The 18,480-nt window shown below is 32.5% G+C and overlaps 1 protein-coding gene across 1 annotated transcript; it reads right to left on the bottom strand.

The window, feature by feature from the left end:
- Positions 1 to 881: 881 nt before the first annotated feature.
- On the bottom strand, positions 882 to 1,841 carry LOC11437327 (uncharacterized). The gene has a single exon (XM_003610649.1). It carries the CDS (start codon positions 1,839 to 1,841, stop codon positions 882 to 884), a length of 960 nt encoding a protein of 319 aa, XP_003610697.1.
- Between the last annotated feature and the right edge of the window lie 16,639 nt (positions 1,842 to 18,480).

Raw genomic sequence — 18,480 nt, 5'->3', positions numbered from 1 at the left:
ATGTTATATTATATCTAATGAAATTTTGATACCCTCCAGTGCAGAATTATACCACCTAACGAAAACTAGATTAAGCTCTTAGCCATCTCATATTAAATAATTTTTATTGAACTGTTTTATAATGATAAGTTGGCATGTGCACCCCCATATAATGATCTGATCTTACCAGCTTCATATTTCCCTTCCCAAGGTCATGCAATCTATAAGTGATTTGCTATTGCTCAGAATTTGGAAAATAATCAGACTATCATACTATAGATTCACTATGTTGCTAAATGGAGGGGTATCCCCCTCCCTTTATGACCAGTAGGAGGAGGAAGGGTATGATCCAAGTAACTCGATCGGCCAAAATCTAGTTATACTTTAATTGATTGTTCCAAGTTAACATGTTCTTTCTTCTACACATCTTTGCAACAAACGTTATGTCCAGTTGTCGACATTTACGTCAAGCGTGTAGACTAAGCAGTTTTGATTTAATAAAAGTTCGTCTACAAATCACCGTTGAATATTCATTTCTGACAGTAGAAGAGCTCATGGCACTGCCTCTCCTTGATTAGAATGCATCACTGTTTTGAATCTCAGTCCAATTATAGCTTAATATCAACAAATGAGGAAAATCTAATCACAATAATCTCTAGGACTAAGGTTTGACATCAAAATCTACTAGATACCTAGTTACAAAAAGATGCATATGAGCATAGAAACTAGATCAAAATATAGAAGAAAATGATGTTCATCTGATAGAAAACTTCATTACACATTTCATGGCATGTGCATAGAAACATTAAACTGACAGCAAAGAGACAAACTATTTGTATATCAGCATTTATGAAAAAGAAATACATCATTCATTGTAATCCTAGAACACCTTTTATGGAAGACTAGATCCTTTCAGATTCCCATTGAACAATGACTTCTTCAGGCAAAATGGAATGCAAATGTTGCGGCTTCAACTCCTCGAAACATCTTGGATTTGGACAATTAAACTCCATTACACTCTGGCTTAGTTGTGCAGCCACATGATTAGATATACAATTAGCACAAAATGGATGGTTACATGTGCCACTACCTCTAACAATATCATTCTCTGGTACAAAATCAAAACATACACCACAAAAGGATTTTGATGACTGTCGAGAACCAGTTTCGGTCTCCATGGCAGCTGCTGCTTCTTTCCCCTTCTTTTGTTGTTTGAATTCGTCACAGTTGATTCCTCCATGCCACGGAACCATACATTGCGCACAAAATAGCCTATGACATGAAGGACACTCCGCGCTAGTAACAACATCATCGCCATCATTCACCAACAAAACCGAACAATTCTTGAATGGACAATAAGTAGTCTTTTGCCACCCAACAATACAAGATTGCACCAAATCTTCTTGAACTGGAGGAGGACTAGGAGACTCATTACATAGACGCGCACTCTTTCTAATTGGACATAAGGACTTGGACTGTGAAACTGGTGTAAGATTTTCTTTATCACCAAAGGGAGATTCTCTCTTCTTTGAAAAATGGTTTTCGCAGGGATCAAGGATTTCACATTTGAGTTTGTTGTGTTGGAATTGTTGACAGGTTTCACCTGCATGCCAAGGAACGTTGCATCGCGAGCAGAATAACCTATGACAAATGGGGCAATCTGCATCAATAACAGTTTGAAACCCATCATTCAAGAGATAACCTGAGCAATTCTTGAACGGACAAATCACCCACATATCGTTATCATCAGCTTCATCGTAGAAAACTATTCTTTGTTGTTGTTGTTGCTGCTCTCGTCGGAACGGGAACGGTAGCCAGTGACCTATGACGGAAACTAGCTTCTCTGCTGCTGCTTGCATCATGGCGGTGTTTAGGTTAACGAATTTGGAATGAGCGAAGACGCTAGTATGATAAAGGCAACTAGGGTTTTAAGTTCGTATGCACAAGCCTAAAACAAATCTTGCTTTATATTTGGAAAATACGCAGACACACTTAATTATTGGATTTCATCAAATTCATAATTTTCTCAAAGTTTGTTATATTCAAGAAATATGTATTTTTAATTAAGAATCATAAAAAAAATAAAAAAAAATAAAAAAACAACTTGAGAATAAGGGCAAAGAGGGAAGATTTCGAGAGACTCTGCTTGAAAAACGAGTTGATTATTGTACATAAGTTATGCCCTTTATATTTTCCCCTCAAAAAAAAAAATTTGTCCTTTATATTTTCACTAATGCATTGTTAACTCAAAGCACATAGTTGTATAAAAAACTCATAAATCGCTTTTTTTTTAATCAAAAGACTAGCGTTTAGACGGGTATTTTATGCTCGTTTGTCCGATCTTTTTTTGCATTAATACATATAAATTACGAATAGTTTATATGAAATTTTGATTAAAATTATTTTGATTTTAATTAAAATTATAGGAACAGACATTTTACTCTTTTACATTGTAATAAATTATACTTATCCAATAAGACCAATAATATAACAAATATATATAAAAATTCTTATCTTTTTAATGACATCAACAATTAGCATTCTTATATGTAAATTTATCTAAGGGTATGACTGTAAGTTAAAAAGTTAGTTCAAAACCATGTATTTCCTTAATATAAACTAGCAGTTGACAGGCACTACGCCCATGTCGGTTCTTTTAATTGCGCTAACGCGTTATGAACAATAGTTTTTATTTTTTGAGGAAATGAACATGTTTTTATGAAATTTTGATTAAAATTAATTTGATTTTGATTAAAGTTATAGGTATAAATAATATTCCCTCCGTTTCACAATACTTGTCCATTTTGAAGAAATTACTCATACCAAAGAATCAAATAAATTTTGTCATTATTGATGAAATTCTTTGTGTTTTTCTATAATACCCTTACTCATTTATTATTTCATTCTATTATTTTTCTCTCTATAATATATAGGTAAGAGTATTATTGATAAACCAATAATTAATGTTGTATTGAAACTTGAAAGTGACAAGTAAAGTGAAACAAAATTATTCTCCAAAATGGACAAGTATTGTGAAACGGTGGGAGTAGATATTTTACATTCTTATATTGTAACAAACTATAATTATCTTTTTCAATGATACAACATAACAAATAATTGTCATCACTCAAAAACAAAAAATTGTCACAAAAAACCAATATAATATCTTCAAACAAATATAATATAAATTCTTAATCTTTTTACCAAAATTCATACCCGACTATTATGGAGGTTATTGTTGCGGTTTGGTTCAGTTTTGAGGCAAAAAGATATATGAACCGCGAAATAAAAAAGAATGTGGTTTGGTTTGATTCGGTTGGCCTTTTAAATTAAAATCAAACCAAACCGATGTGGTTTTAGTAGGTTCGGTTGTTGAGGTTTTTTGCGAGACAATACAACTTTTTGTTTCCAACATTAAAATCAAGCTAAAAGTTAAAAACAACTTATTTTCAAAAATGTTTCAAATTTGATCCAACAGTACAATTTTATTTTCATCCAGCAATGTTCCATCATCATAGACCAAATTAATAACATTGAACAAAAAACAATTATCTTCGGTAACAAATCCAAAAGACTAAAATTCTATCATTATTTAAAAGTTCTCATCGAATTTGTATGATTCAAGATATATCTAACATAAACATATATGCAAAAGTGAAAATATAATTAAATTAAAATATATAACTACATTTTTAAATCAAAAGCATAGAAGAAACTTTACAAGAGAAAAAACATGTTATTCTATTAAATTTACCATTGAATTTTTATGTGTGCTAGGTTTGGTGACGAATGTTTAATTAGCGTTTTCCATGTTGCGGTTTGATTTGGTTTGGTTGCTAAAATAAAAACGAAAAACCAAATCAAATCATACAGTGGAGTCAAAAAATGATTTGAATATATCTTAATCAAATAAGGTTTTTGTGGTTTTCGACTTGGATTGATTCGATTTACGATTTTTCTATTGGATTGGTTTGGTTGTTACAGTTGACACCCCTACCCACTACTGGTTTACTCCAAAAAAAAACTGAGTTATAGCCATCAAACTTCAAACACCACAATTAATAAAAGCTCTTTCAACATATGTTATAAGTTATGTCCATTTTATGTCACAATTAAAGTCCACACAATTGGCACAAAAGGGTGATTATATTTGCCACTTCCTTTAACAATATTCATTCTCTAGTATGAAATCAAAACATATAGTACAAAAAGATATTTTTGGTAACTCTATAGTAGAACTCTCATAACCAGCCTCGATGGCTATCGTTGCTGCTTTCCCACTCTTCTTCTTTTCATCATACATGAGCACTAATAAGTTCATTATACCTAACCATTCTAGAAAAATATCTAAACTCCCAGTCTGATGCATCCTGTTGACGATGTCTTTCCCATAGTACACACGTAGGAGGTATTGGACAATCGTCATTCAGATATATCTGTACGTAATATAAACGTATATGATTGTTACACACAAGCAACGACAACACTAAATACAAATTAAAAATCAGATATAAGTTTAGCTGCATGAAATGATTGTTGTTCACATATCCAAGGCACATGAGTCGATTAATGCTTTCTGCTGGTGCACGGTGTAAAGGAAAAAATGTTTTAGATATCCCATATCTAGTCAGTAGAACAACGACACATTTGTATTTTTGTGCAATAAGAAACCCCATATCTGGAAAAATCATCCATTTAATTTATCCTCAAATGCTGGGCCGATTCCTGCAGGAGTAAGAGCGTTTTTGATTTGTTTGGAAGATTTGATGATGTAGAGAGCATTTAGGTTGGAATTGTTGACAGGTGAGCCAACGAACTTTGCATTGTGCACAAAATAACCTATGACAAACGGGACACTATGTACGTATCACGGTTTCAAACCTATCATTGAGCAACGAAACTGAACAATCATAGAATGGACAATTCACAAACATATCATCGTTGGACTTGGAACGGTAACGGAAACCAATGACCTATTACGGAAACTAGCTTCTCTGCTACTGCTTGCATCATCGTGTCGAGTTTATTAGAATATAGAATCGTACAAACAAAACGAAGACGCTATTGTTCTATCGTTCGTATATGGGATAGGGTTTTAAAGGAAAATGCGATTTGGTGCGAGAGAAAAATATTCCGTGAATGACTTGGCAAGTTCAAAATATTCGGCTCTATCACCTTGACCCCACAAAACATTAACTTTTTACTACTATTTTTTATTTTTGTGCAAACCCACAAAACATTAACTAAGTAACTACTACTCCCTCTCTCCTTATAGTATAAGCCCACTTATATTATTCACATTTCTTAAGATTTTTATTTTTATTTTTTAGCAATTTAAAAAAAAAAAATTATTAATGTAGTTAATATGTTTGTTTTGTGTGTTAATATTATCAAATTGTTCTTTTGTTTGTATGTGTATTAAATTTGTTTTTTCATATTTCAAGACAAGTTACTGGTACTTAATTAAGGTTATATTTAGTTAAAAATAATAATAAATGTATCTAGTAATTTGAAAATTGGTTTATATTTACGAATAATTTTTTAATTAAATGTGTGTTTATATATAGAGACGGAGGGAGTAATTTGTATGCATAAAATTATTTTACACATCATTTGATGCATGTATAAAATTATTTTACACATGCACAAAAAAATATGATTAATGTGTAAAATAAATATACACCGACACAATATACAATTTGATAAATATTTTTTTATTTTAATAAAGTGATAGTTAATTTATTGATTAATAAAGCAAATAATAGATACACTTCAACTTGCGTATGTTCCGTAGAAGTATATACTCTCTTCAGTCACATTTATAAACAACTTTTACTTTTTCAAATTCATTAAACAACCGATGTATCTAAAAAAGCAAAAATTACTTATAAATGTAACCAAAGAGAATATATAGGTGCATTTCTATTTGCCTAAGCAGGTTAAGGTGGGAATACTATTTTGACCATTCTGATTTTATTTTATTTTAAAAAAAAAAAATACTTTGTAATTAAGCATGGTTTTTTCTTTCAAAAAATATTGGTTTTTTTTAAGGAAGTATGAAAATAAAATTGGTCATTTTTCTAAGAAAGTATGATTTTGCATGTAAATTACTAGTTCGTGTGTTTTCTGCGAAATAACGTTCGCACCATATAGCACAGTTCGGTTTTAAATATAAAACAAATCTTGCGTTTTTTAAGGATGCGAAAGTTCTAATATTTTTTATTTTTACTAATGCTTAAACTAAAACTAAATAGCTGTAACAAAACAAAATTTAAATTATCCTTTTTATCTTTTTGACTGGTTAAATTAGAGTCGCTTCTTATGTGATCTCAAAAATTTAAATCTCTTTTTCTTCTTCGAAAAATAAATAATCTCCGTTTAAATATTATCCTATATTTACATATTTTTTGGTATAAATCGGATTTATCAAGACCGGATTCAAACTCAAGATTTTGATTATGTTAGAAGAGACGCGTGTAGTGTCATACAATCATGTATTTATGAAAAATGCTAACGTGTGTCTTGAGGGCACAAATTAATGATTCAAATATAGAAATAATTTATTAGAATGTGTGTATTACATTTAATCTTGAACTTTTTAATCATGCTAACAAGTGCTCTTTATTAAGGATTTAAAAGTGGAAATGATTGATAAACTCTATGTGAAAAAAGTTATTTTTTTTTGTTTTAATGTGTTGAAAATGAACAATTTTAGGTAAAGTTATTTTAAACTTCTTAATTAGTGCCCTAAGAGCATAATTATCGGTGTTTTTGCACCTTGGCATCACAAAACCCAATGCAACCATGTCACATTAATATGGATAATTGGCATAAGATTGTTTTACTTTTCATGGGGTCTCTGCATTGCAACCGTGTCTTTCCCTTCCATTCCATACTTTTGCTCACTTTTATTGATTAAATAGTCAATTTCCCCTCCTGAAATTGTAGGTTTCGTTAATTATCTCTCTGAAATTAACAAAACTTCAATTACCCCCCTGAAATTGCACAACGTTAATCAATTTACCCCCTCCGTCAAATTTTCTGTTAACTGTTTACGGTTTTGATCAAATACCCCTCTGAAATTTTGCACTTATGTGCAAAATGCCCCCTAAACTTTAAAAATTTATATTTTTTTTATGCTTGACTCAAAAGGTATTAAAGACAAACAAATGAACAATTATTGATCATATAAATATGTATGGAATGTATGTTTATGCAGCTATTAGTCATATAAATCTTGAATAATGATAAATAGTACGGGACGGTGAGCACGAAAATTAACGAAAGTAGTTATTGCTTGTCATTCAGCTATGTATTCTGTAAATTGGTTGTTTTCAATACTTCTCATGTTATAATTACCAAGCTTTTTATTAGCCATTACCCATGATTTTTGTCAAAGCATACTATATCAGTTTTTAATTTCATAAAAATTGGACAAGTTGGGCATTCGTCTATTTCCGTATGTGCACTTTTTCGTACCATATAGCATTGGTGATAAATCTTTATGGAAGATATGTTACTCTCATGTGTTTTAAATATATACATATATAGAATACTTTTTTTTTTACACAAATTGGTAATTATGTTAAAGTATGCATTCATAAAGTACACAAGTTTTTGATAATTGTGTGTCCATAAAGAAAATTCATAGGTTAATATCTGCAGAAGGAAGAAGAAACAAGGCTTGTTGATAAATATGAAATATGAATGAAAAAGCTGCACATGACAAAACCATGATTTCTTTGACATATATTCATTCATTTTCTTGTGAATAGAATTTTTATGACAATAGGTAAAATATATTACTTGAAGAACTAAATGTATATTTTTGGTAACAAAAAAAAATCTAAATTTTTAAGTTTAAGGGGCATTTTGCACATAAGTGCAAAATTTCAGGGGGGGGTATTTGATCATAACCGTAAACAGTTAACAGAAAAATCTGACGGAGGGGTAAATTGATTAACGTTATGCAATTTCCGGGGGGTAATTGAAGTTTTGTTAATTTCGGGAGGGGTAATTGACGAAACTTACAATTTCAGGGGGAAATTGACTATTTACTCCACTTTTATTATCTTATAAGAAGTGTGTTTTTATTATTACTTTTGAAGTATATTGTAAGATCACTAGCACCAATTTCAAGGATTGAAGAAGTGATATGAATATTTAGAAAATATAGTTTAATGGTTTAAATAATCGAAAATAATGTATTATATGGGATCTATTTATGCCACCCATATGGATGGCATGAATTGTTGAGAAAATATTCATAAATCCCTATTTTAGTTTTAAAGATGAAAAAATATATTTCAATTTTATTTTATAAATGGATTCTGATATTATTGTATTTAACATCTTTGTATGAGTATTTTTTAGCTGCAGGAACTCAAGCTCAAAAAGGTTGATATAACTAGTTCCCTAAAATTATTTGAGTATCTCATACAATAGACAAAGCAAGAAATTAATGGATAAAAATACAATGGACAAAATTGGATATACTTGCTCAAAAATTGAGCAACACGTTGGCACACATACTGCAAGTGATTTTATGCTGCTAGTCTCTTTTATTGTCTCCAATACCACTACACTTCCAATCAAATGGTAAAAGCAAGTACAAACAAATATCTTCTTTTGGCTATAAGAGGAACAAGGAACAAAATGGATGCAAGCTGTAAGTTTCCATATATGTACCTTCCTCATCAAAATGCTTACACGTGGGACACAAAGAAAGCAAGATCAAATAAGTGGCTTTGATTTCAAAAGGGATTAAATGGATAAAATTTGAGCATACACGTGGATATACAAGAAAAGCAATATGTGTTTTGGTTGGTTCATTTGCAACATGTGGGACCATGGCCTTGAAGAACAAGTTATCTCCACACATGTGAGATTGCATGACTCATACGCTCCTCACGTGGGAGAAGAGAAGGAGCAATTGGTTTGAGAAATTTTGTGCCTATAAATATCAAGCCATCAGCTGAAGGAAAGACACCGAATTTTTTGAGAAAGCAAGCAATATACTCACAAGCAAAAATTCACAAAGCTCTCTCTTTTTATTTCAAGTGAACTAAATTGCTCTTTTGTTCTTTGAGCTCTTTTTAGTTTCTTTACTACAAATATTGTATTTTGGTCCAAATAAGATTTTATTTCTTATTGGATTGTAAAAGCTTGTAGGTAACAAGTGTGTAAAAAAAGGGTAAAATTACTCGGTTGCAGAAAAGATCAGGAAGATCTAGCAAGGGGTAATTGTTACTCGTCTTTTTTGGTTGTAAAAACAAAGGTGGATTTACTCATTGCAGGAAAGATCAGTCGGATCTAGCAAGAGTAAAGGTTACTCATTTGTGAAAAAGGAAAAGAGGAGTTGTGGTTAACGTTACTTAACACAACTACCTAGTGGATAATCTCACACTTGTGTGGGGAGTGGAAGTAGCCGGCGTTTGGCGAACCACGATAACTTTTGTGTGTCATTTCTCTCTCCCTACTTACTTTTAATTTATTGTTCAAAATCACACACCTCACGATTATTATTGTCATTATTTACTAACAAACTAATTGTGATTGTTAATTTAAAAGAAAATTTTTATTAGACAAATTTTAAACAGGTCACAATTCAAACCCCCCCTTTCTTGTGAAAATATTTTACTTCAATTGGTATCAGAGCACTGCCTCTAAAAAACCTACGCACCCAACGGTGCAGGAGGAAAAGATCCATAAAATAAGTCTCAACACAGCCTAAACACCCAACGGTGTAGAAGGAAGAAAATTCAAAGCCTAAACACCCAACGGTGTAGAAGAATCAAGAAAAGAAAATATGTCTAAAATAAAGTTTATGTCCGAAGGTGGTTCTTCAAACAGACCACCACTTTTTGAAGGAACAGACTATTATTATTGGAAAGGAAAAATGGAATTATTTTTACAATCACAAGATAATCACATGTGGACGGTAGTTGAAAATGGAAACTACATTCCATATGATGAAGATCTAAATGAAAAGAAAAAGGAAGACTGGTCAGAAGAAGAAGGTAAGCGCATGTTATTAAATTTTAAAGCTAAACTATTTCTAACCATGGCGTTGAGCAGGGAAGAATATGATAGAGTACAAGAATGCAAAAACGCCAAAGAAATTTGGGATACATTAAAGGTACATCATGAAGGCACCAGTCACGTAAAGGAAACAAGAATTGACATTGGTGTTCGAAAGTTTGAACTATTCGAAATGAAAGAAACCGAAACCATAGATGAAATGTATGGAAGGTTTACTATCATTATGAATGAGTTACGCTCTCTTGAAAAGGATTTTACAATCCATGAAAGAGTAAGAAAAATTTTGAGATGTCTCCCAAGATCTTGGAGACACATTGTAACAGCCATAACAGAAGCAAAAGATCTGAAAAAACTCAGATTAGAAGATCTTATTGGATCTCTAAAAGCTCATGAAGTCCTTTTGCAAGAGGATAAATCCTCAAACAAAAGCAAAATGATTGCACTCAAAACAAATCAAGAATCACTAAATCAAGAACTTGAAATGAACTTCGACAATCAACAACAAGAACTTGATGAAGAAGATCATCAAGATCAAATCATTCTTCTCACCAGAAAACTTCAGAGAATGATTCAAAGAAGAGATCAAAACAAAAGAAATTTCCCAGCCAGAAAAGAAAACGCAAAGACTGAGCTTGACAAAAGTCAAGTTACGTGCTACGGGTGCTACAAACTGGGACACTACAAAAATGAATGTCCTCTAAACAAAAGAAAATCAAGCAACCTTCAAACAAATCAAAAATCTTTCATGACTACGTGGGATGAACCAGAAGAACAAACAAATGAAGATGAACAAGCAGATCTTTGCTTAATGGCTAAATCAGATAATGAAGAGGTAAATCTTGATCCTTGCTCATCATGCGAAAAAACTGAACATTTGTTTGATAATCTTTTTTACAGTTCTCAAATGTTGGAACAAGAATGTGAAAGATTAAGAAATGAAAATCTTGAACTAAGAAAGGAAAAGGAAATCTTGGAAAAAGAAAACAAAGATCTGATTAAAAATATTCAACATTCTGAATCAAAAGAAGTCTCTGAAAACAAAAATAACTCTCAAAAGGAAAACATCATTTTAAAAGAAAATGTTTTAAAATTAAAAAATGATATCTCAAACTTTGTTAAATCTACTGAAACATTTCAAAAAATTATGGGATCACAAGTAAGTGTTTTTGATAAAGCATGTATAGGTTTCAAAACTAATCAAAAACAAAAACTTTATGAGAACTTCTTCATTCCAAAAAAAAATAAAAACACATGTGAAAGATACAAATGTACATATTGTGAAAAATATGGACACCTTGAACCTTTTTGTTTCAGAAAAAGAAAGAGATTAGTGTCACAAAAATTTAAAAATAATTACACTAATTTTCATAAAAAGGAAACTCTTAATAACACTAACCATCAAGGACCCAAAAAAATATGGGTACCCAAAGCATTACTAACTTCTACTGCAGGAATGTCTCATAACAGTCAAGAAAAAGCCCTGGTACTTGGACAGTGGATGCTCAAGACATATGACTGGAGATAAACAAAGCTTTCTCTCCTTCACCAAAAAGGAAGGAGGATTGGTAACCTTCGGTAATAATGAAAAATCTCGGATTAAAGGTATAGGTGTTATTGGTAAGATAAATTCTACTAAAATTGAAAATGTTCAATATGTAGAAGGATTAAAACATAACCTAATTAGCATCAGTCAATTGTGTGATAGTGGTTTTGAAGTAATATTCAAACCTCACACATGCGAAGTCAGACAAATATCTTCAGGAAAAATCCTATTTACCGGATCAAGAAATAAAAATGTCTACACTCTATACTTAGATGAACTCCCTGTCGAATCATGCTTTATATCCCTTGAAAAGGATAAATGGATTTGGCATAAAAGGGCAGGCCATATAAGTATGGAAACAATTTCCAGAATATCAAAACTTGATTTAGTAAGAGGACTTCCTAAGATTAACTATGAGAAGGATAAAATATGTGAAGCATGCGTCAGAGGAAAACAAGTCAAAAGTAGTTTTCCTCCAAAAGAATTCATTTCAACAAAAAGACCTCTTGAATTACTTCACATAGATTTATTTGGACCTATCTCAATAGAAAGTCTTGGTGGCAAAAAATATGGCTTTGTAATCGTTGATGATTTTTCCAGATTCACTTGGGTTTTATTTTTGAAACATAAAAATGATTCTTTTGAAGCTTTTCAAACCTTTTGCAAAAAAGTTCAAAATGAGAAAGAAATGAACATTATCGCAGTAAGAAGTGATCATGGAGGAGAATTTGAAAATGCCTCTTTTGAACAATTCTTCAGTGATAATGGAATATCTCATAATTTTTCCTGTCCTAGAACTCCTCAACAAAATGGAGTTGTTGAAAGAAAAAATAGGACTTTGCAAGAAATGGCAAGAACTATTTTAAATGAATCAAATGTTGAGAAATATTTTTGGGCAGAAGCCATAAATACATCTTGCTACATTTTAAACAGAGTTTCAATAAGAAAAGTTTTAAACAAAACCCCGTATGAACTCTGGAAAGAAAGAAAGCCAGACATTTCTTATTTTCATATTTTTGGATGTTATTGTTATATTTTAAACAACAAAGATAACCTAGGAAAATTTGATTCAAAATCAGACAAAGCTATATTTCTCGGTTACTCTGCTACTTCAAAAGCTTATAGGGTGTATAACTTGAGAACAAAAGTTCTAGAAGAAAGTATGCACATAAAATTTGATGAATTTGAGGAACTTGAGGCTCAAGAAAGAATTTTTGAAGAAGATGAGGAAGCAAGTCAGATCAACCCCGACATTGAAAAAATTCAACAACAATCATTAAATGAAGAAGTTTCTCTAAGTCCTCCAAAATCATGGAGAATCGTAGATCATCACCCTCAAGAACAAATTATTGGTGAAACCACAGATGGAGTAAGAACAAAAAGATCCTTTCAAACAAATGACTTCGCAATGATCTCACAAATTGAACCAAAATCAATAAAGGAAGCAATTATTGATGAATCATGGGTCGAAGCAATGAAAGAAGAACTATATCAATTTGAAAAAAATCAAGTTTGGACTCTTGTACCTAATCCTCAAACTCAATCTATCATTGGTACAAGATGGGTATTTAGAAACAAATTAGATGAAGAAGGAAAAGTAACACGCAACAAGGCCAGATTGGTAGCTCAAGGTTACAATCAACAAGAAGGCATTGACTACGATGAAACCTATGCTCCTGTGGCTAGACTTGAAGCCATAAGAATTCTTCTTGCATATGCATCTCATAAGTGCATCAAACTTTTTCAAATGGACGTAAAAAGTGCTTTCTTAAATGGTTTTTTAAATGAAGAGGTTTATGTTCATCAACCTCCTGGTTTTGAAAATTTAGAAAAACCAAATCACGTGTTCAAACTAACCAAAGCTCTATATGGACTAAAACAAGCTCCAAGAGCCTGGTATGAAAGATTGAGCATTTTTTTGATTAAAAATGGGTTTTCACGAGGAAAAATTGACACCACACTTTTTAGAAAAATTGACAAAAATGATTTATTAATCGTACAAGTGTACGTCGATGATATCATTTTTGGAGCTACAAATGAAAAAATGTGTGATGATTTTTCAAAACTCATGGAAAGTGAATTTGAAATGAGTATGATGGGCGAACTTAAATTCTTTTTGGGATTACAAGTCAAACAACACAAAGATGGTATTTTCATTTGTCAAGAAAAATATATCAAAGATCTTCTTAAAAAATATAAAATGAATGAAGCCAAAATTATGACTACTCCTATGCACCCTTCATCAAATCTTGACAAAGATGAAAATGGAAAAGATTTTTCTGAAAAAGAATATAGAGGAATGATAGGTTCTCTTTTATATTTAACTGTCAGTAGACCTGACATTGTTTTTGCAGTTGGTCTATGTGCTAGATTTCAAACTGCTCCAAAAGAGTCACACTACACCGCAGTTAAAAGAATTTTCAGATACCTTGTAGGCACTCCAAGTGTCGGTCTATGGTATAAAAAGGGAACACATTTTGATCTTATGGCATATTGTGATGCTGACTACGCCGGAGATAAAATAGAAAGAAAAAGTACAAGTGGCGCATGTCAACTACTTGGAGAAGCTTTAGTCAGCTGGTGTTGTCGAAAACAAAGCACTATAGCACTATCCACCACAGAAGCTGAATATATTTCCGCTGCAAACTGCTGCTCTCAGGTATTATGGATTAGAAATCAATTAGAAGATTTTTCTCTAAGGTACGCAAATATTCAAATATTATGCGATAATACTAGTGCTATAAATTTATCAAAAAATCATATTCAACATTCCAGATCAAAACACATCGAAATTAAGCATCACTTTATTCGTGACCATGTGAGTAAAAAGGAAGTTGAACTTGTTTTTGTTAATACAAACGATCAATTAGCTGATATTTTTACAAAACCATTAGTAGAGGATCGTTTTCTTCTCTTAAAAGATAAACTAAAAATAATTAACAATCCTTTTAAATATTAATTTTTTTTCAAATTAACCGTTCCACTTCTCCACAAAATATTCCAATTAATTGATTTTCTTCCTTGTTTCTCTCAACTCACGCGCCTTTCCTTTCTGCTTTGTAACACTAATCAAAAAAGATCCTTTTCTCATAAGCTAATCACGGCCGTTCATCTCCTTGATCTCAACTTGATAAAAAGGCTAACCTAAAAATTTCATCATTTTCTTTTCTGATTACGTAGACATAACTATGCTATTAACATCAACTCAAAGCCATCACTCTTGTCGACTCCAATATTTTCTTCCTCACCATAAAACTTCATTCTTCCATAGTCATTCATTCTATCCTCAAATCAAAAATGGAAAAATCAAAACAAACCTTCTCTGAACTCCTCTCCTTTGTCGATCAACAAAACCTTCCCTCAGCAAGCCATTCACCCCCACAAACTCCTCCTGCTGCATTTACATGTTCTCCACAAAACATCACCACTACCTCAAGTCTAAATCCTCTCTCAAAAATCGAACCTTACTCTTGCTCCCCTCCTAAAAGCTTTACAACCTCTGCTCCTGTGAAAGCTCAAACCTTTGATGAACTAATCAACATCAAACCCAAACAATCCTTTTCAAATGAACTAAGAAAATCCATTAGACTCTCCTCTAAACCTTCGAAAGTCTCTTACATTGACCTTGAGAATGAATCTGAGACCTTTACACAAGCTCAAAACCCTGCCAAACGACTCAAACAACACTCATCAGCCTTTTCACCGTACGATCGAAAAACTGCTCAAAAGAGAAAATGCTTGATGAAATTTTCTCTGAGTCAATCGATACTAAAGAAAAGGTGTTGGTAAATCCATATTCTGAAAATGATGTCCTGGAAAGTACAATAAAAAGACCTCTCTCAGAAAGCAAATCCTTCAACTTTGAGGATATAAAAAAAAGGAAATCCAACTGGATGAGGCACTGGAAGCTATTGGATGGAAAGAATTTTGTGAAATAGATGAGGTAATTTACACTGATCTTGTCCAAAATTTTTACTCCTCTGCAACCGTTCTTGAAGGACATGAAGTGATCATTTGTCAAATGAATCAAACCAATATCTACATCACCACTGACATTTTGGCTAAAGTTTTTAATATTCCAAATTCTGGTGTCAAGCTCTTTGGAAGAAAGTGGTATGATGAAGTCAAACCTAAACTCAATCGAAACACTATCCTAAGCAACATGTTTGATAAAGTCACCCTTGGTAAAGATTTCCCTGTAACCGATTTGAAAAACGAGTTTAAGATTCTTCACAATCTGTGTTCCCACTGCATTTTACCTAGGAGTAAATGCAAGTATCGAGTGAACAACACTGATATTATGATTCTCTATCACTTAACTCATGGGAAAAGAATCAATCTCCCCTATGTCATCATTCAACATATGATGAATGCAATAGCAAGCAACAATGGGAATGATGGTCTCCCCTATGCCATGCCACTCACTAAAATCTTTAAAGAATTCAAAATGTCATTTATAGGAGAAGTGGCCAAAAGGAACTTGAAGTACTTTACTTCAAAAAATGTGTCTCACATCAAGCTGAGTGTTAATCCTCTTGCTCAACCACTTCATAACATTCCCCTTCCAATGGAAGCTTTTAACACACAAGAAGAAGAAGAAAATCCTCTTCACAATCTGCTCCATCCAACTCTCATGGCTCTCAAAATCATGAACTAGCCAACCTTTTTGCTCTCAATGTATCAACAGATCTCAAACTTTCCACTGGTCTTGACAATTCTTCTGCTCCAATCATTTCTGCCCCTTTACCAAACGTTGAAAATTCTGCTCTGTTCGGCACCTCTTGTTTGAATAAATTCATTCACTCTCCAAAGAATGACACTCTCCCTCTGAGTGAGATGCCTCAAATCCCTTCACACTTTAGTTCTTTTGGTAGCTTTAAATCCACTAGAACATCTTCTAAGAATGATCCTCCACAAGAACCTGAGAACTCAGTCATCTCAAATGAAATGTTGTTTGCTGAAGTTACCTCTCTTCGTGGAGATGTGAACAATCTGCGTGAATGTTTCGTTTCATTCATGTTTCAATATCTGGGCATGATGGCACCTGTTCCCGGCGGTGATCCTGGTTCCTCATCCAACCCACCTCCAAATCCTCTGTAGCTTGCTCTATTTCAATAACTGGCTCTTTTTGACGAAGACAAAAGGGGGAGAAAGCATGTGTTACAACACTGCATGAACGAATTTGAAAAATGCTCCTTTTATATCTTTTGGGTGTAGACTATTAAGCACATGGGTGAACCTTGTTTACTTTGTTTAGTATTTATGTCTTTATGTTTTTAGTCTTCTGTTTTTGAGCCAAGCATCCTAAAAATGGAACTTCAAAGTTATATGTATTTATATGTATTTTAAAAAAACTAGTAAATTTGTTCTATGCTTTTGTTGCCTCTTTAATGGACACAAGTGAATGTAATGAGAAATGCATGACTGTGTTAAAAAGGCGTCCATCACAACATTACAAGTAACTTATTAAACTGAGTTAAGAAAATTAAAAACCTGGAATGTCAAATTAAGGGGGAGCCTATTTTATATGGGTCATTCTCTTCGCTCTCAAAAGATACATATTTAATTGAGGGGGAGTTTTAAAATCGGAACACATTTATAAATCAAATTCTAATATATTTTGTCATCGTCAAAAAGGGGGAGAATGTTGAGAAAATATTCATAAATCCCTATTTTAGTTTTAAAGATGAAAAAATATATTTCAATTTTATTTTATAAATGGATTCTGATATTATTGTATTTAACATCTTTGTATGAGTATTTTTTAGCTGCAGGAACTCAAGCTCAAAAAGGTTGATATAACTAGTTCCCTAAAATTATTTGAGTATCTCATACAATAGACAAAGCAAGAAATTAATGGATAAAAATACAATGGACAAAATTGGATATACTTGCTCAAAAATTGAGCAACACGTTGGCACACATACTGCAAGTGATTTTATGCTGCTAGTCTCTTTTATTGTCTCCAATATCACTACACTTCCAATCAAATGGTAAAAGCAAGGACAAACAAATATCTTCTTTTGGCTATAAGAGGAACAAGGAACAAAATGGATGCAAGCTGTAAGTTTCCATATATGTACCTTCCTCATCAAAATGCTTACACGTGGGACACAAAGAAAGCAAGATCAAATAAGTGGCTTTGATTTCAAAAGGGATTAAATGGATAAAATTTGAGCATACACGTGGATATACAAGAAAAGCAATATGTGTTTTGGTTGGTTCATTTGCAACATGTGGGACCATGGCCTTGAAGAACAAGTTATCTCCACACATGTGAGATTGCATGACTCATACGCTCCTCACGTGGGAGAAGAGAAGGAGCAATTGGTTTGAGAAATTTTGTGCCTATAAATATCAAGCCATCAGCTGAAGGAAAGACACCGAATTTTTTGAGAAAGCAAGCAATATACTCACAAGCAAAAATTCACAAAGCTCTCTCTTTTTATTTCAAGTGAACTAAATTGCTCTTTTGTTCTTTGAGCTCTTTTTAGTTTCTTTACTACAAATATTGTATTTTGGTCCAAATAAGATTTTATTTCTTATTGGATTGTAAAAGCTTGTAGGTAACAAGTGTGTAAAAAAAGGGTAAAATTACTCGGTTGCAGAAAAGATCAGGAAGATCTAGCAAGGGGTAATTGTTACTCGTCTTTTTTGGTTGTAAAAACAAAGGTGGATTTACTCATTGCAGGAAAGATCAGTCGGATCTAGCAAGAGTAAAGGTTACTCATTTGTGAAAAAGGAAAAGAGGAGTTGTGGTTAACGTTACTTAACACAACTACCTAGTGGATAATCTCACACTTGTGTGGGGAGTGGAAGTAGCCGGCGTTTGGCGAACCACGATAACTTTTGTGTGTCATTTCTCTCTCCCTACTTACTTTTAATTTATTGTTCAAAATCACACACCTCACGATTAT

This window comes from Medicago truncatula, chromosome 5, assembly GCF_003473485.1.
Source record: "Medicago truncatula cultivar Jemalong A17 chromosome 5, MtrunA17r5.0-ANR, whole genome shotgun sequence".
NCBI lineage: Eukaryota > Viridiplantae > Streptophyta > Magnoliopsida > Fabales > Fabaceae > Medicago > Medicago truncatula.
The sequence above is the reverse complement of the archived record's forward strand: the minus strand, read 5'-3'. Positions and strand labels throughout refer to the sequence as shown.